The sequence below is a fragment of the Narcine bancroftii genome, chromosome 1 (genome assembly GCF_036971445.1).
Source record: "Narcine bancroftii isolate sNarBan1 chromosome 1, sNarBan1.hap1, whole genome shotgun sequence".
NCBI lineage: Eukaryota > Metazoa > Chordata > Chondrichthyes > Torpediniformes > Narcinidae > Narcine > Narcine bancroftii.
In genome coordinates, this window is record NC_091469.1 from 154,544,510 (window position 1) to 154,564,313 (window position 19,804).

At 45.4% G+C, this 19,804-nt stretch overlaps 1 protein-coding gene across 5 annotated transcripts in view; it reads left to right on the plus strand.

The window, feature by feature from the left end:
• poln (polymerase (DNA directed) nu) overlaps positions 1-19,804 on the plus strand; it is a 512,442-nt gene that overhangs the window by 467,935 nt on the left and 24,703 nt on the right. For 4 of the 5 annotated variants that reach the window (XM_069942252.1, XM_069942280.1, XM_069942271.1 and 1 more), the window contains one exon: positions 2,436-2,497. In XM_069942252.1, the coding sequence (XP_069798353.1) occupies positions 2,436-2,497 (62 nt within the window). Of the gene's footprint in view, positions 1-2,435; positions 2,498-6,805; positions 8,314-19,804 lie in introns of those variants that run through there. The other variant, XM_069942262.1, reaches the window with a different exon arrangement.

The window sequence follows — 19,804 nt, forward strand, 5'->3', positions numbered from 1 at the left end:
CTACACCCTGAACGTTGTGACTTAGTATAACACTACACCCTGCACTCTGTGACTTAGTATAACACTACACCTGAACGTTGTGACTTAGTATAACACTACACCCTGCACTCTGTGACTTTGTATAACACTACACCCTGAACTCTGTGACTTAGTATAACACTACACCCTGAACGTTGTGACCTAGTATAACACTACACCCTGCACTCTGTGACTTAGTATAACACTACACCCTGCACTCTGTGACTTAGTATAACACTACACCCTGCACTCTGTGACTTAGTATAACACTACACCTGAACGTTGTGACTTAGTATAACACTACACCCTGCACTCTGTGACTTAGTATAACACTACACCCTGAACGTTGTGACCTAATATAACACTACACCCTGAACGTTGTGACTTAGTATAACACTACACCCTGCACTCTGTGACTTAGTATAACACTACACCTGAACGTTGTGACTTAGTATAACACTACACCCTGCACTCTGTGACTTTGTATAACACTACACCCTGAACTCTGTGACTTAGTATAACACTACACCTGCACTCTGTGACTTAGTATAACACTACACCCTGAACGTTGTGACCTAGTATAACACTACACCCTGCACTCTGTGACTTTGTATAACACTACACCCTGAACGTTGTGACTTAGTATAACACTACACCCTGAACGTTGTGACTTAGTATAACACTACACCCTGCACTCTGTGACTTAGTATATCACTACACCTTGCCCTTTGTTTTCTTCTTGCGCTATGAGCTGCACTTGAGTTGGAGTTAACTGACCTGGATAGCATGCAAACAAAGTTTCTCACTGTATTTCAGTGCACATGCCATTATTCAATTTAATGTCCCTCTTAACGATGTGGACAGCACAGTTAGTGTAGCAATTAGCACAATGTTATTACAGTGCCAGCCACCCAGGTTTGAATCTGGTGCTGTCTGTGAGGAGTTTGTACGTTCTCCCCGTGTCTGTGTGGGTTTCCTCCCATCCTTTAAAACGTATCTGGATTGTAGGTTAATTGGGAGTATTTGGACGGCACTGGCTCATGGGCCAGAATAGCCTGTTACCATGCTCTATGTTAAATTTTCAAAATTTAAATGTTTCCCCTTCACCTTAATCCTGTGGCCTCCAGTTTTATAAGGTTAAGGTTCCTTTTATTGCCATCTAATGCTCTATGATATTGTGGTGATGCACCACTAGCCGACTGCAGGGGGCGAGCTGTGTACCTGCAGAAGAGCACTGGAGGACAAGGCAACACCTGGCCAAGTGTCAATCAGCCGACCTGAATGGACCAAGCCCCACCCAGTCAGCTGCCAATCACCCACTGGGATATAAGCTGGATCCGGCCCCTCGAAGTCAGTCTCAGAGCCAGGCTCAGCATTCTCACAGCCAGCTCTGTGGAAGTTTATGTAGAATAAAGCCAGTTTGAACAGATTTGATGTTTTGTGTCTGCTTTCTGCTCGATAACGCATCACAGATATACTTTATCCCTTTTCTGCCACAAGACAAACAAAGATTCTCCATGAGCCTGGCACCACTAACACTAGAAAAAAGAGAAGCAAAGAGAGTCCTTTCAGAGACGCTGAGGGTCCGTGGATTCACCTCCAGCATCTCCTGCAGCCGCGCAGACTCCTGTTTGATTCATCAGCTGCCCAAGCTCCAGACTCGAACCTCCGACACAATCACCAAGCCCATCAGGGCCCCTTCTTGCCCTCAGCACCCTCTCCGGTCCTGGCTCCAATGGGTTGTTCCCACAAGCCAATGTCCAGCAGCCCACAGCCTGTCTGGGTTCTCCCGACCAAAACCTGCCCAAAGCTTGGGTGGGTCCTTCAGCATCTGAGCCCCTCACTGGCTGACTGCAATGATCGCCGCCATTTTCACACAGGTCCTTATCCCTTTATCTGTAATTCCGAAACCAAAGTTTTTTTTACTGCATTTATAGTATATTTTCAGGTGCTCTAGAGAGACCGAGGAAAGAATGCGGCTTGGGTGGCCGAGCAGGGAGAGAGCGGCTGCACGACTCAGGCAGGCGAGCAGGGAGAGAACCATTTTAATTCCATAATCTGGATACCAAGAAGTGTCCAGTCCCAAGGGTAAAAGGATAAGCACCTGTATACCTATAACGTGAACTTCTTGGGGTGGCTCAGTTAGCATAGTGGGTTAGTGCAATGCCTCTACAACTCCTGCAATCGGGACCCAGGTTCGAACCCTGTGCTGTCTGCAAGGAGTTTGTTCATTCTCTCTGTGTCTGTGTGGGTTTTCTCTGGATGCTCTAGTTTCCTCCCACCTTTTAGAAAAATTAAATTTTAATTGAAAATAAATCAAATTTATTTCTACTGTAATGCTATAATCGAATATCTGTTTTTTATCAAGTGCAACAGACTACTTGTCTGATAACTCACCCTGAGTTTTCCATGTGCAGGGCTGGTGAAACGCACCATGGAATCACTGCGGTCTGTGGAGGCTGTCGGGGTACATCTGAAGGTAAGATCACACTGTACCCTATGCACGGCCTCCAGGCCAATTCCAATAGAGGTCTCCATGCTTTGGCGAAGAACAATGTAATGTATGGGTGGAACAATAAATGAGTTACAAGTGGAGACTGGATAGGCTGGGACTGTGTTCCCTGGAGTGTAGGAGGATGAGGGGTGTCCTTATAAAATATAGAATCTTCTAGCACAGTGGAGGCCCTTCAGCCCATGAAGTTTTGCCAACCTATATAAACCTATTTACCAATCCAAACCTTCCCTACCTGTGACAGAGTATATAGAAATGTTTTTGGGAGATAAATTGGGAAAGGTTTGTTAGAGTAGGTCACATGCAAACACTTTAAAACAGATCTTATTTTAAATACTGGAGACATAGTGGCTTCTCACACCTTTTTGCAAGAGCTTTGAAGAGTGCTCCAGAGACATCACCAATGGATAACTGTTTATCAAGGCAACAGATGAAAGAGCAGACTGGAGCCACTGCTGTCTGAAAGGACAATTTGCTGTTGTATGAAGGTCATGTGGTTTTGTAAGCAGAGAGAGTCAAACAGGCTTTCTCTCAGTCTCAATGCGTGTGTGTGTGTGTGTGTGTGTGTGTGTGTGTGTGTGTGTGTGTGTGTGTGTGTGTGTGTGTGTGTGAGAGAGAGAGAGAGAGAGAAGCAGAGATCACTTGACAGTGTCAGCCAGCAGAAGTAGCTGGGACTGGAACAGGACAAGCTGGCAAGCCCAACTGGAAGATGGCCTGGTCATAGCCCCTGTGTCACTCTCTGAACCTTTTATAAGCTTTTCTTTTTTTCTTGCCTAGATTTATTTCAGCCTTTGTACATCACGGTTCCTGTACCCTACCATAACTTCCCCATCTCATTGGAACATACCTACACAGAACTCCATGCAAATATCCCCTGAACATTCACCTTATTTCTTCCGTATTTTTCCCTGAAAACATCTGTACCCAATTTAAACTTCCAATTTCCTGCCTGATTACCTCAGAATTCCCCTTACTCCAATTAAACACTTCTAACTTGTCTGTTCCTCTCTCTCTCTCTCTCCCCCCCCGATGCAGTTGTAAAGGAGATAGAATTGTGATCACTCTCTCCAAACTGCTCTCCCACTAAGAGATCTGACACCTGACCGGGTACATTTCCCAAAACCAAATCAAGTACAGACTCTCCTCTTGTAGACTTAAGTACATATTGTGTCAAGAAACCTACATGAACACACCTAACAAACTCCACCCTATCTAAACCCCTTGCTCTAGGGAAATGCTAATAGACATTTGGGAAATTAAAATCCCCTATCCTGACAACTCTGTTAATATTACACCTATCCAGGATCTATTCCCCTATCTGCTCCTCGATATCCCTGTTCATATTAGGCAGCCTATAAAAAGCACCCAGAAAAGTTATTGACCCCTTCCTGTTCCTAACTTCCACCCACAGAGACTGTAGACGTTCCCTCCATGACGTCCACCTTTTCTGCAGCCATGACATTATCTTTGATCAACAGTGCCATGCCCCCACCTCTTTTTCCTCCTTCCCTGTCCTTTCTGAAAAATCTAAAACCTAGCACTTGAAATAATCAATCCTATCCCTGAGCCATCCAAATCTCCGTAATCGCCTTGACATCGTAACTCCAAGTATTGATCCATGCTCTAAACTCATCCGCGTTGTTCACAATACTCCTTGAGTTGAAATAGACAGATCACAAGCCATCAATCTGAATGCTTCCCTTCACTTTCACCTGCCTAACCTCCCTCACACACTATCTCCAAGCTTTCTCTATTTGTGAACCAATCTTCACCAATCTCTTCAGTTCAATTCCCACCCCCATACAATTCTAGTTTAAACTCTCCCCATTAGCCTTAACAAATCTCCCTGCCAGGATATTAGTCCCCCTGGGATTCAAGTGCAACCCGTCCTTTTTGTACAGGTCACACCTGCCCCAAAAGAGGTCCAAATGATCCAGAAATCTGAATCCCTGGCCCCTGCTCCAACCCCTCAACCACACATTTATCCTCCACCTCATTCTATTCCTATACTCACTGTCTCTTGGCACAGGCAATAATCCTGAGATTACTACCTTTGCAGTCCTACTTCTCAACTTCCTTCCTAATTCCTTGTAGTCATTTTTCAGGACCTCTTCCCTTTTTCTACCTATGTCATTGGTATCAACATGTACCACGACCTCTGGCTGTTCTCCCTCCCACTGCAGGATCTCTTGGACATGATCTGAAACATTCCAGACCCTGACACCTGGGAGGCAAACCACCATCCGAGTTTCTTTCCTGTGTCCACAGAATTGCCTGTCTGACCCCCTAACAATAGAGTCCCCTATCACTACTGCCATCCTCTTCTTTGCCTTACCCTTCTGAGACACAGGACTGGACACTGTGCCAGAGCCATGGCTACTGTTGTTTCCCCCAGGTAGGTTGTTTCCCCCCCACCCCCACATCAATACTCAAACAGGAGTACTTATTGTCAAGGGGTACAGCCACAGGAGTACCCTCTAGTACCTGACTCTTCTCTTTCCCCCTCCCGACTGTGACCCACTTGTCTGTCTCCTGTAGCCCCGGTGTGACCACCTGCCTATAACTCCTTTCTATCACCTCCTGACCAGACAAAGGACATTGAGCTGCAACTCCAGTTCCCTAACACAGTCCCTTAGGATCCGCAGCTCAACAAATTGGGTGCAGATATGGTTGTCCAGGAGGCTGGAACACTCCAGGACCTCCCATATCTGACACATAAACCTACCTCACCTTGTTACTGCCTAAGCCCATTGAGCCAAAGCCCCACCATTCTGCTGCCCTCTCACTCTGTTGCCCACTCGAATGCTCAATTATGTCCTCTTAAGACCTCTATTAAATCACTTCATCCTTCTTCGCTCCAAAGAGAAAATCCCCAGCTCTTAAGGCATGTCCTCGAATCCAGGCAATATTCTGGTAAATCTCCTCTGTATCCTCTCCATAGCTTCCACATCCTTCCTGTAATGAGGTGACCAGAACTGAACACATTTATAAAATTACAAGGGGCATGGATAAGGTAAATAGAAAATAGCCTTTTGTTCCCAGGGTAGGAGTGTCTAATATCTGGAGGGTATAGTTTTAAGGGAAGTGGGGAAATATTTAAAGGGTCCTCAGGGACAATTTTTTCACATTTTCACAGAGGGTGGTGGGGATGTGGAACGAGCTGCCAAAGGAAGGGATAGATGCAGGACAATTGCAATATTTGAAAGACATTTAGACAGATAGATGGATAGGAAAAGTTTAGAGAGATATTGGCCAAAGGCAGGCAAGGAGAACTAGCTCAGGTAAAACCTGGTTATCACGGGCGAGTTGGGTCGAAGAGCTTGTTTCCGTGCTTTTAGACACTGTGACTCAAATGGCTTTGCAGGAAGAATGAGGAACGGAACCCCAGGCAATGGCAGGTAAGCTAAGAGCACGTGGCTAACTGTGGGCCGGGGTAGGGAAACTCGGGGAAAATTGTGTAGGATGAATTTGGTTGTGTGGGAAAAACAAGACACAAAAGTGCTGGAGAAACTCAGCAGGTCATGCAGCATCCACAGGAAGTAAAGGGTAGCTAGTCAGGTATAAGCAAAAACAACCAGGCACCTGAACGTAAAGATTGTTGTGGGGGGGGAGGGTGGTGGAAGAGGAGAAGGAGGAAGGGGCAGGGGGAGGAGCGCAAGCTAACAGGTAAGAAATAATAGATGGATACAGGTGGGAGGGTAGAAGGGAAAAAAAATTGAGAAGTGATGCGGGAGAGGGTAGCTCTCTGAATGGAAAGGGAAGGGAAGGGGGTGGAGATCTGGGGGAAAGGAGACGGGAATAGAGGTAAAGATGAGGTAAAATAGTTGAATATGGTACAGGAAGTAAAGATAGGGTAAGAAGGGGGAAATGGGGAGCATCGGGTAAGGTTAGGCTGATGGTATTATATAAATGATAGGCACCGCTGGTATGTCAAACAGTAAAACCCCTGGTATCCGGAACCTATGGAGATTGGTAGATGCTGGATGTGAATTTTCTGGTTGCTTAAGATTGCGTGTTGTGTGATTGACGAACTGGCGTGAGGCATGCCAGTTTTTAACTTGCTTATTTTTTCCCTATTTATTTTCCACCAATTGTTTTGCCGATTGCTTGAGGCTGTTGTTGTTTGAATTCCGGGTTACAGGGTTTTACTGCATTTTGAATGAAGTCAACAAAGAGCATGATGGTAAGTGTTGAAGACAACAAATGTGATGCTTCCAGGATGGATAAGCTGCATGCAAGAAAAACACAATAAAACTTATCTTCCATTCTCCGCAGGTCCCTTTAAAAGTGTCCCTCAGCACCGGGAAGACATGGGGTTCAATGAAAGAGTTGTAAGGTGCAGGGAGTTGAAACGCACCAGTGATCACATTTGCTCCGGCTGACCACAATGTATTGAGAGGTGCTAGTTGTCTGACTGCTTTTCCTTCCAATGGTGACAAACAAGTAACTTTCCTCTCTCTGTTTTTGAAGCTCGGGGCAAAAGCAAGAGGACTCAGCTGGTTCCCACCAGATTAAATGTATTGATGTAATTAGCAAGGTGTTTCTAAGTAGTATTGAAATGTGGGTTTTAGTAAATCATTTCCTTCTAACTATGTTTCAAAACATTAGTTATTTCTCTCTCTGGATAATAATTAATTGTTTCTTGGTCTCTCCTATCTGCGTTTTCTGAAGACCATTGTTTTACTTATTTATTGGAACACAGGAAGTGACCGCAAGGTCAACTAAGTCCATTCTTGCTCTCAATGATACAATCCCGTCCTCTCTCATAATTTGTCTAGATCCCGGAAACTGATTCTCTCCCACCATGTTGGAAGGGGATCATCGCTCAGTTAATTCACCCAATTTGTGGACATGGGCCCTGTATAACGTTGTCAGTTACCCAAAGGCGAGTCCACCCCTCTGTTCGGGTTGTCTCGGAAGAACTTGGCGCTGAAATATCAAACTTGACTTGATAATAATCAAACAAGTTGCAGAATGAAGCAGAGATCAGATCTGAGATAACTTCACAGCCAGAAACGACGCATCCCTCAAACTTTTCTTGCCTCCTCTCTTCAGTAGAATTTCCACAATAGCTCACCACATAAATGGAATAGAAATGTCCTCATTTGTCGCCGCAGTCCTCTCTTGGTAGAAGATCTGTGGCCAAATGAGAACGTCGATTTCCCCACCAGGTAATGTCAGTACAGGCAGTGTGAGAGACCGTTAATCTCCCTGCCACTCCCTGTCATCCAAGGGAATACAGAGTGCCCAGTGTGGAATCCGCACTGACTCTGCTCTGGATCGTGAAAGAATAGTGCACTTGCTCCACCAAGGCCTGAGGCAATGGCTCAAAAAGTGTTACCTTTAAAAAAAAAACTGCCACATGGTACTAATTTCAAGATAATACAGCAAAATAGAAGGTCCTTCCGGCGTCCAATTACACCCAATTAAACTACGTTTTGGAGATGTTTCTTTGGAAGGAGGTGGGAACAGTGAGATCGATGCAGGTCGTTGTATGATCTCCTCCTGCTCCTTTGCAAATTGGCCTCACTTCTAGACTCTTCATCCAGAGAACAATTGTCATCTACCCTGCCACTGCCTCTCGAACCTACATTAATATCTCCCTTCCTGGTGTGGTCCTTGAACCGATTGAGTTCCCAGCAAGCATAGCACAATAACCCAGTGCAGAGAGCTCAAGCTGATAGATTTGTTTTCAGCCTTGTTGACTCCTCTTTTATTGTCCGTTGAGTTGTTTATTTATTGTATATTGGAAATGTTGCCTTCAATAAATCTGTCCGGCGGTTCATTTGCGTGCTGTCATTTTTTTTCCACTTCCTGCAGCTGAGATCTTGGGGTTACCTGATGATAACCATATAACCATATAACAATTACCGTACGGAAACAGGCCATCTCGGCCCTTCTGGTCCGCACCGATTTACACGAAACTCCACTAGTTCCACCTACCCGTTTCTTGTCCATAACCCTCCAACCCCCTCACATTCATGCACTCATCCAAGCTCCTCTTAAATGACAAAATTGACCCTGCTGCAATCACCTCTTCCGGAAGGTCATTCCACTCTCTGCCACCATGCTCTGAGTGAAGAAGTTTCCCCTCATGTTACTTCTAGACTTTTGCCCCCTAACCTTTAACTTATGACCCCGCATTCCAATCTCACCTACCCTCAAAGGGAAGAGCCTATTCACATCTACTCTATCTATTCCACTCATAATTTTATATACCTCTATCAAATCCCCCCTCAATCTTCTATATTCCAATGAATAAAGACCCAGTGATGGCATGAGTTTTTTTTTGTCACACAAATATGCACTGAAGTTCTTGCTTCAGCTACACAGGCACGTAAAGGACAAACAAACAATAGTGCAATTTAAATAACAGGTGAATAGGGTTGCAAAGAGAGCTTTTGGCATATTTGCTTTCATAAATCAAAGTATTACCTTTTGGAGTTGGGATGTTAAGGAAAAGTTGTAGAAGACATTGGTGTGGCCAAATTTGGAGGATTGTGTGCAATTTTGGTCACCTAATGACAGGAAAGGTATCCATAAGTTAGAGAGATGGCAGAGAAGATTTACTAGGTGTAGCCTGGACTTCAGGAACTGAGTTACAGGGAAGGTTAAACAGGTCAGGTCTTTATTCCCTGGTGCGTAGAAGAATGAGGGGAGATTTGATCGAGGTGTTTAAAATGATGAGGGGATACAGTAGAGTCAATGCAACTAGACTTTTTCCACTGAGGTTAGGTGAGATATAGAGGACATGTATCATGACTGCATTTGAATAGCAACCACATGAGAGAGACAAATTTTTATATGCAGCTGAATCTAAATAGTGTGTTCATGTCCCTACCATTTGATGGTGTGATGGGCTCCAGTGAAGTTTCTTGGTCTCTCCTATCTGCGTTTTCTGAAGACCATTGTTTTACTTATTTATTGGAACTTCGTCGCACAGAGAGCATTGGGGGCGTGGAATAATCTTCCAGCTGAGGTGGTGAATGCAGGCTCGGTTTTAACATTTAAGAAGAATTTGGACAGGTACATGGATGGGAGAAGTCTGGAGAGCCATGGACTGGGTGCAGGTCAGTGGGACGAGACAGAATAATAGTTCGGCACAGACTAGAAGGGCCGAAGAGCCTGTGGCTGTGCCGTAATGTTCGAGAGAGTAAAAGATAGTAAATGTAAAAGGATAGATAAATACTCAGGTGATGCACAAGTTGAGCAGTATCAGTGGGAGAAAATCAACAGTCAACGTTTCAGGCCAGAACCCTTCCTAAAATAAATGCTCGCTTCTTCTTACGATGCATGTTGCAGCCTTCCAGACACGGCACTGCGTTCAGTGATCTGAAAGACGATTACTTTCAAGATTTTCTGTTTCACTATATTCTGAATATTTCCTTGACTGATCCCGGTTCTCCCCTTCACAGCTCCTGATCCAACATGGCTCTGCGTTTCCTGTCCTGTCTTCTTTATTAGGTTATTTCACCCCCCACCTTTTATCAATATTCTTCCCTCTTACCACCCTATCACATACTCCACTGTAGTTTCAAGATTCTATTTATTGTCTTGTAATAAAACACTGTCATATTTACATAGAATTGCTTTTGCCTGCTGTAAGGCAGACAGATTGGCCATCAGCAGTAATTGCCTGAAGGGCCTGAAGTGAGAGAGAGAGAGAGAGAAAAACAAAAGAGAGTTTCCCCTCAGAATCACCGAGTGTCCATGATTCACCTCCAGCCTCCCGCAGCTGAACAGAGTCCAGTCCAAACCGTTGGCAACCCGAACCTCCGACACGATCAGGAACCCTTCAACACCCTCGGCACCCCCTCGCATTCCAATTCCAATACCTGGTACCCCTTCAGCCAGTTTCAAGCCAGTCTCCAGCCGTCCACAGCCCCCGACAGCAGTCTCCAGCAGTTCCTTGCCTCGTGTGGCCAGCAGCCCGCTGCAAGCATGGATCTTTCAGCCTCAGAGCCCCTCACTGGTCCGCCGCCATGGACGTTGTCTCATGGGTCATCTCCTCTACTTCTCCTTCTCAGATGGAGGGTGGTTTCCCCATTTTCTGGTGCCCTTCACCAGTCCTCCACTTCTGTAGAGTCTGCACGATAATAAGCGTCACCATCTTGGGCACAGACCCTGCAGTCATGGGATTTTAAATAAAATGACAGTCAACTCCTTTAACGGGCTGTTTAAAGCCTGTGCGGAGCTGACGGCAGTTGACTGGACGGTTGGACACCACGGGAGCGCTGTATCTCTGCTCCTCGCCTTCCGTGGGCCCTCACTAGCAGCAGTACTGCCGTAACAGCCATTTTCTCTCATCTATATCCCCTCCCACATTTTCCTGTCATTGAGCACAGTTCCGCTGAGCACTGGTGCTCCTCAGGGCTGTGTGCTCAGCCCGCTGCCGTTCACGCTACTGGCCCACGACTGCATCACCAGATCCAGCTCCAACAGTGTCATCAAGTTTGTAGATGACACGACAGTCGTCGGCCTCATCAGCAACAATGATGAGTCGCTCTACAGAGAAGAGGCGGAAAATCTCGTGATGTGGTGCGAGAGGAACAACCTGAGTCTCAAGGTGGACAAGACGAAGGAGATGATCGTGGACTTCAGGAGGACCAGGAAGGATCGCCCTCCACTGCACATCAACAACTCTGTAGTGGAGAGAGTGGAGACCACCAAGTTCCTTGGAGTTCACTTCGCTAGTGACCTATCATGGACACTCAACATCTCCTCACTTGTCAGCAAGGCTCAACAACGACTGCACTTCCTGAGAAGACTGAAGCGGGCAAGACTACCGGCCACCATCATGTCAACCTTCTACAGGAGCTATCGAGAGTGTCTTGGCTGGCTGCATCTCAGTGGGGCACAGTTGGTGCAGAGAAATAGATCGTATGTCAATCCATAGGACCATAAGAGCAATGGAGAGGATCACCTGAGTCTCCCTCTCCCCATCGACGTGATCTACCTGGGATTGTTTCAGAAGAGGGTGCGCAAAGTCATTGAGGACCCCTTCCACCCTGCACTCAGCATCTTTCAGCTGCTCCCATTGGGAAAGAGATGCAGGAGGATCAGAGCCAGCGCCACCAGGCTGAGGAACAGCTTCTTCCCCCGGGCAGTGAGAACGCTGAACGACTAAAGGAACTGCTCGCACTAACCCTCCGAGACTCTCATTTGTACAAAACAATATCTATTTATTTATTTTTAGTGATTTAATACTTGTTCTGCATATGTATTGTTTGTCTGGATGTGTGTTATGTCTGGTTGTGTGTCTGCGTGTTTTGCGCCGAGGACCAAAGAACTCTGTTTCGTCAGGTTGTACTTGTACAATCAGATGACAATAAACTTGACTTGTCTACACACAATTCTGATGATAAAATTAATCTCACTGAAATATTACCTCTGCTCCCTCTCCGCAGGCGCTTATAACCGTATAACAGTTTAGCGTGCGGAAACAGGCCATATCGGCCCTTCGAGTCTGCACCGGTTCACTTGAACAACTCCACTAGTTCCCCCCTCCCACTCTCCACCCATAACCCACCAATCCCCTCATATCCATGTACACATCCAACCTTCTCTTAAATGACAGAAAGGACCCTGCCACAACTATCTCCTCTGGAAGATCATTCCCCATTCTGCCACTACTCTCTGTTGATTATTTTATCATTACCCAGGCCTGCCCTGACTCCCAAAAGGACGCCCTATTCTGTGCTCTAAGCGGGAAGAGGTCACTGAGTGGGTGGAGGAAAGATTCAAGGATGTGTTCAAAGCCTCCTTGCTGCCACCCCATCGTGCCGCCCTCATCTAAACTCAGTTCTGGTCATCCCATTACAGGAAGGATGTAGAAGCTTCAGAGAGGGTGCAGAGGATTTTTACCACAATGTTGATGGCTTGGAAACATCTTCAGGTTCAAGTTTATTATTATCTTACTGTACATATAAAACCTGATAGTGTTACTTTGCTTCACAGTGTAGACACGAACACGTAGCACACAATAGCCACAATTTAAAATAAATATATATATATAAATATTTTGGAATGATTTACTCAGTTACAGGATATTGCTCATCAAATCACAGCCTGCGGGAAGAAGTTATTTCCCAGCCTGGCAGAAGTAAAACATGAAAGTCTGCAGACACCGTGATTGAAGTAAAACACAACGCTGGAGAAACTCAGCAGGTCAAACCATGTCCTTTATATAGAAAAGATAAAAATACATCACCAATGTTTTGGCCTCGAGTCCTTCCTCCTTGATGAAGGGCTCAAGCTTGAAACCTTTGCTATATAAAGGACATGGTTTGACTTGCTGAGTTTCTCCAGAATTGTGTTTTCACTTTTCCCAGCCTGATGGTCCTGATTTCGATGCCTCTGTACTTCTTTCCTGATGGTAGTGGGTTAAAGACACTGTGTGCTGGATGGAAAAGGTCCTCAATAATTCACCATTATCATTACCATGGCCCATCCCTTCACAAGCGACAATGAACACGGTGGCTTGTAGCTCTTCTGTCCTCGCAGAATTTTTGTTCTGTTTTCCATGGAGCTTTAGGCACTGTGTGCCAGGGCAAGGACTTGGAGGCGAGTGCTTGCCCAGGACAAATGCCTCCCTCTGGGTCCCATGCCACTGGACCAGGCGGAGTGTGAGGCACGACAGCCAGAGTGACGCGGGATTGCCCCTCAGTGGTCTGTTTCAAGACCGTGCTCGCTGGCCATTGTCCTTACAGATCCTTCGCCCACTGAGTTTGCCGCTGCAGACCGCTATGGAAACTGTTTCCTGTGCCCTGTCACAGCTGGCAGCCCCTGCTGCCAGACTGATGTGTGCTCTTTGCCCATAGCTGGGGCCCTTTCCAGGTACTGACGCTGGGCGAGCCGAGCCCGGGGATTTGAAGTCAGAGTTACCTTCTCCTAGCCTTTGCCTGAAGAGAAAAACTGGCAAGGCAGCAGGTGGTTTGAACCCACAGATCCACCCCTGGGAGGAGGGAGCTCCATCCATAACCGAATCCTGGCCCGACTCCAGCTTCAAGATGCTCTCCTTCCAGCAGCCTGCAGGCGGCTGCTCAGTGCAATCCAGGAGGAAGAGATGCGAACAATAACTATAAAACAATGTAAATATCATCAGTAGAGAAAAGGGGGACTCAGTGATCTTGGCTGTTTTAATGATCCTCTGAAGTGACCTCCGGTCTGATGCTTTATAGCTACTGTACCACAGAATGTTGCAGCCAGACAATTGTGTTCCTGTAAAATGTTGTGAAGATGGGAGCTGGGAACCTTGCTTTCCTCAGCCTCCAGGTGATGCTGAGCCTTCTTGACCAATGAGGAGGTTTCATGGGTCCACAATATGGACGCCGAGGAACTTTGTGTCCTCCATTCTCCCCTCGATGGAACCATTGACGTGCGGTGGAGAATGATTGGCCTTCATCCTCCTGAAGTCCAAAGTCATCTCATTTGTCTTCTCCACCTTGCGAGGTATTCTTGATGAAGTAGCAAACTGGATTCGAGAATGGCTTGACCGGACAAGCCTGAGAGTAGAGCTGGATGATTACTTCTCAGACTGGAGGCCTGTGTCTAGTGGTGGGCCTCAGGGCTCAATGCTGGGACCATTGTTATTTATATCAATGATCTGGATGATAGTGTGGTAAAATGGATCAACAAGTTTGCAGGTGTCGCTAAGATTGGAGGTGTTGTGAACAGCAAAGGTTTCCAAAGCTTCCAGGGGAATCTGGACCAGCTGGAAAAATAAGATGAAAAATGGTCGATGGAATTTAATGCAGACAAGTATGAGGAGTTGCATTTTGGAAGGACAAACCAAGATGGTCGGGCACTGAGGAGGGCAGTAGATCAGAGGGATCTGGGAATACAGATACATAATTCCCTGAAAGTAGCATCACAGGTGGATAGAGTTATAATGAGAGCTTTTGGCACATTGACCTTCATAAATCAAAGTATTGAGTACAGGAATTGGGATGTTACATTAAAGATGGATAAGACATTGGTGAGGTGTGCAGTTTTGGTCACCTAACTACAGGAACGATATCAATAAGATTGAAAGAGGGCAGAGAAGATTTACTGGGATGTTTTCTGGACTTCAGTAACTAAGTTACAGGGAAAGGTTAAATAGGTTAGGACTTTATTCCCTGAAGCATAGAAGAATGAGGGGAGATTTAATAGAGGTATTTAAAATTATCAGGGGGACAGACAGAGTAAATGTAGATAGATTTTTTTTCACTTAGGGTAGGTGAGATACAAACCAGAGAACAAGGGGTAAGAGTAAAAGGGGAAAAGTTTAAAGGGAACATGAGGGGGGCTGTGGAACAATTTTCCCTTGAAGTGGAGAATGCAGTTTCAATTTTAACATTTAAGAGGAATTTAGACAGCTACATGGATGGGAGAGATATGGAGGGCTATGGTCTGGGTGCAGGTCAGTTGGACTAGGCAAATAAAATGGCTCAGCACGGACTAGAATGGCCAAAGAGGCCTCTTTCTGTTCTGTATGGTTCTATGGTTCTATTTTGCGGGCCATCCAACCTCCTGTCCATAACTCAATGAGGCCAACTACTGTCGTATCATCTGCAATGACAATTCTGTTGGAACTGAATCTGCCAGGTAGTCATGAGTCAGCAATGTTAACCCATGAGTGCATAACGTCTCATCATTAGGGGTGGGATCCTTCTAAATTGCCAGGGAGGGCAAATTCCAGGGAATTTGGACTGTGCTGTGAAAGGCCTAGGAGGTCCTGCCTCCCTTGGAATTTCACCCAGGTCTAAGTAGGGACACTGCTCGCTCACAGTGTGATTATGTGAGGCCTCTTCAAACAATGATCCTGGAAGATCACATACATGGTGGGTGGGGGGGGGGGGCAGGGACAGGGGCGGCCCCAGTGATTCTCTTTGCCACTCTTATGGTCCTGTGGATTGACCTACGATCCGATGCTTTACACCAGTGGTTTTCAACCTTTTTCTTTCCACTTACATCCCACTTTAAGTATTCCCTATCCCATCGGTGCTCTGTGATCAGTAAGGGATTGCTTAAGGTGATATGTGGGTGGAAAGAAAGAGTTTGAAAATCACTGTTTTAATCGTCCCTCATTGACTCGTTATGTGCAGGGTTTAAGAACTCGAAAGGAAATGGATCAATGACTATTTTTCTCAAGCCAAATATTTCAGCAACAATTGGGTCTAGAGCAGAGATTCTCATCCTTCCCTTCCCACTCACATCCCACCTGAACCAATCCCTTACTAATCACAGAGCACTGACGGCACAGGGATGACTTAAAGTGGAAAGAAAAAGGTTGAGAACCACTTGTCTGCAGCAATCGTACCTCATTGTGATGCAACTGGTCACGATACTCTTGATGGAGGTCTTGTAGAAAGTTGACAGATGGATGGCCAGTCACCTTGCCCGCTTCAGGCTTCTCAGAAAATGTGCCACCTTTCTAACAGGATAGGTCACTTCTTAAGTGGACTCTGAAGAACTTGGTGCTCTCTACTCGTTCCTCTACTGAGCTATTAATATGTAGTGGACCATGGTTGTTCCTTGTCCTCCTGAGGTCCATGATCACCTCCTTCGTCTTGTCCACGTTGAGACTCAGGTTGTTCCTCTTGCACCACGTCACGAGATTTTCCGCCTCTTCTCTATAGTGCGACTCGTGTTGCTGATGAGGCCGACGACTGTCGTGTCATCTACAAACTTGATGACACTGTTGGAGCTGGATCTGGTGATGCAGTCGTGGGCCAGTAGCGTGAACAGGAGTGGGCTGAGCCCATAGCCCTGAGTTGCGACAGTGCTCAGTGTGATGGTGCTCGACGTTCTGCTACCAGACTGGACAGATTGTGGCCTTTCCATTTAGAAGTCCAGGATCCAGTTACAGAGTATTGAATCCTAGTGAGGGCAGCTTCTCCACCAGCCTTTGGGCATGATCATGTTAAACGCTGAGCTGAAGTCAATGAAAAGTTGTATGAGGCATTGTTCTCCAGGTGGGTCAGGACTGAGTGGAGGACAAGGCTATAGCATCATCAGTGGAATGGTTCCATCTGTAGGCAAATTGAAACGGATACAGTGTCTCTGGAAGGTGTCCTTTGATACGTTCCATCACCAGATGAAGCATTTCATAATGTTGGAGGTCATTGCCACATGGTGGTAGTCATTGAGGCCTGTTACTATTGCCTTATTTGCCACTGGAATGAAAGGGTGGCATAGCAGTTAGTGCAATATTGTTACAACATCAACGATCGGGACCGCGGTTCGAATCTGGCGCTGTCTGTAAGGAATTTGTATATTCTCCCCATGTCTGTGTGGGTTTCCCCAGGCGGCTCTGCTTTCCTCCCACCTTTCCAAAAAAAATGTTCTGGGGGGTTGTAGGTCAATTGGGTGTAATTGGGCAAAATGGGCTCGCGGGCCAAAAGGGCCTGTTACAATGGTGTATTTGTGTATTATGGCTGTCTTGAAACCATCAGAGACGATAGCCTGCTGCAGTGATATGTTGAAGATGTCTGTGAGAACCTCCGTCAGACCTGAGTTTACAAATTGGGAGGGTTAAAGCTACCTGATTTTAAGAAAGATTATTTAGCTGCACAGACTGGATTTGTTGCTTCCTGTTTTAATCAGATGGCCATTCCTTCCTGGGTTACAATTGGGATGTGCATGGAAGGCGAAGAGATGGCAAAAGAATTTGTATGTAAATGGGACTCAAAATTAATCAGGAAAAAAAAAACAAAGAATCCTCTATTGAGGGCCATATTTTATGTCTGGGACAAGATCATGGCACTAAAAGAAGGATAATCCTCAAAGACACTTTTATTTCAAAATAATATCATACCCAGGACCTTGGGGGATAAAACTTTAAATACCTGGTACCAAAATGAAACTAAAGAGTAAATAAAATTCTTCTACTATCTCAAATTACGATCTTTTTGAAGGGATAAGTTGGGAACCATCGTTGCCCCTACCAATGTGCAAAGACATGGAGGTTCTAATTCGAAAGGGGAATGCAACTAAATTTACTTCTACTATGAATTTCCTGCTCCAAGACCAAAGCCCAGAAATTGGGTTACATAGTTCTTGCGAGAGATGGGAATCGGATTTGGTCAACAATGCTGGTCAAATTGAGGCTTCGATAGCATGGCAGCTGTTATTAATTCAAGATCTGGAATAATGCAACTCTATCTCACACCTCACAAGTAACATCTCAGTAAATCGGAAATTTCAAATCTGAGTGCTTTCATACATTCTACTTGGTTGTGTGTGAAATTAAGACCTTTTTGGATAAATTTGGGGGAATATTAAGGAAAATTATGGGGGTGGACCTCCCTCTTGATCTGCAGTCACTCCTTCTGGGGAATTTGGCCGTCATGAACATTAACTTCGCCAAAAGTAAATCCAAATTTCTTTAAATCGCTTTGGCAATAGCCAGGAAATGTCCAGCGGTAACATGAAAATCCGATTACCTCTTACCTACTGATCGTTGGAATATGGAGATGCAAAGTTGTCTACCCCTGGAGAATATTACTTATAACCTGAAGAATGTTCATGGAGATTTGGCACCCTTATTTGAATTATTTAAATGCCCAGATAGTTTCGTCTTTTATGTTTACTTTTCATCCCTTATTTAGTAATTTAATTTATTTTTGGATCTTTCTCCTTTTCCTTCATCTCTCCCTCTGTCCACTGTTTCTTTTCCTTTCTCTGAGGTATGGACGGGTTATTTCCAGGCTCAATGTTAATTTTAAGGATATAATTTTTTTTGTACATTTGTATATATTCATATATACATTCAATGAGTCTTTATTTTTGCGTACATATATATATTTCTTTCTTAAAAATAAAATGAAAAAAGGTCCTCCGTCAGTTGGTCCGCGCATTCTGGTCTCCAATTTTGAGGAAGGACATACTAGCTATAGAGGGTGTGCAGCGCAGATTTACAAGGTTAGTTCCAGCGACGGCGGGGTTGACATATGCTGAAAGGCTAGAAAAACTGGACTTGTATCCGATGGAGTTTAGAAGGATGAGGGGGGACATGATTGAGGTATACAAAATCATCAGGGGGATAGACAGGGGTGAAGTCGGATTACTTGTTCCCAATGATGGGGGAGACGAGGACTAGAGGGCATAGTTTAAGAATACAGGGTAGGCCCTTTAGGACGGAGATGAGAAAGAATTTTTTGACCCAGAGAAGTGTGAATCTGTGGAATGCTCTGCCACAGAGGGTGGTAGAGGCAGATTCGCTGATTATGTTCAAAAGAGAGTTAGATAAGACTCTAGTGGGCAAAGGAGTTAAGGGTTATGGGGATAAGGCTGGAAAGGGGTACTGATGGTAGTGATCAGCCATGATCTGTAAAATGGCGGTGCTGGCTCGACGGGCCGAAGGGCCTACTCCAGCTCCTATTGTCTATTGTCTATTGTCTATTGTCCTTCAGTACCTGACCAGGTATGTTGATAGATAGACTGGGTGAACAGCCAACACCTCTTTCCCGGGACGACAATAACAAATATCAGAGGATATCTGCTTAAGGTGAGTGGGGTAAGTTTCAGAAAGATGGCAGATCTATTTACATATGTATGTACTTATTTATTTATTTACACAGAGTGGTGGGTTGCCGGAATGCATTGTCGAGGGTTGGTGGTGCAGTCAAGTCCAATTTAAAAGGCTTAGGCACATTGCTGTAAGATCAATAGAGCGGTTATGGATGTGAGGTAGGGAATGATTAGATGGTTGTGTAGTAGGTCGGCACGACATCATGGGCTGAAAGGCCTGTGCTGTGCTGCAATGTTCTATGTAAGCCCACTGATCTCCACCACTGTTTGTAGGAGAGAGCCACACATTCTCGCTGCTATATGAGCAAAGGAGGCTCCTGTGAATTCGTCGTAGGAAGTTGAGAGGGACCTTGTAAGGGTAGATAAATCATACTGAGCATGGATAAAGTGAATGCTCACTGTATTTTTCCCAGGGTAGGAGAGGGATGTGAGGGGCCACTTTACCCACACAGAAGGTGGTGGGCAAGTGGAACGAGCTGCCAGAGATGGGGACCTAATGACCTTAAAAAGAACTTTAGACAGGTACATGGATAGGAAAGTTTTTGTGGGATACAGGCTTAATGCAGGTAGATAACATGGTTGGCATGGATGAGTTGGGCCACAGGACCAGTATCCGTGCTCTTATGGTCTATGAAATTCTTGCTGGGTTTCTTGGTGAGGCTCATATACTGATTTCTCTCTTTATATATTTTTTTTAATTTTCAGAGATACAGCACAGTAACAGGCCCTATTTGTGTGACCAATTAACCTATTTGCCCC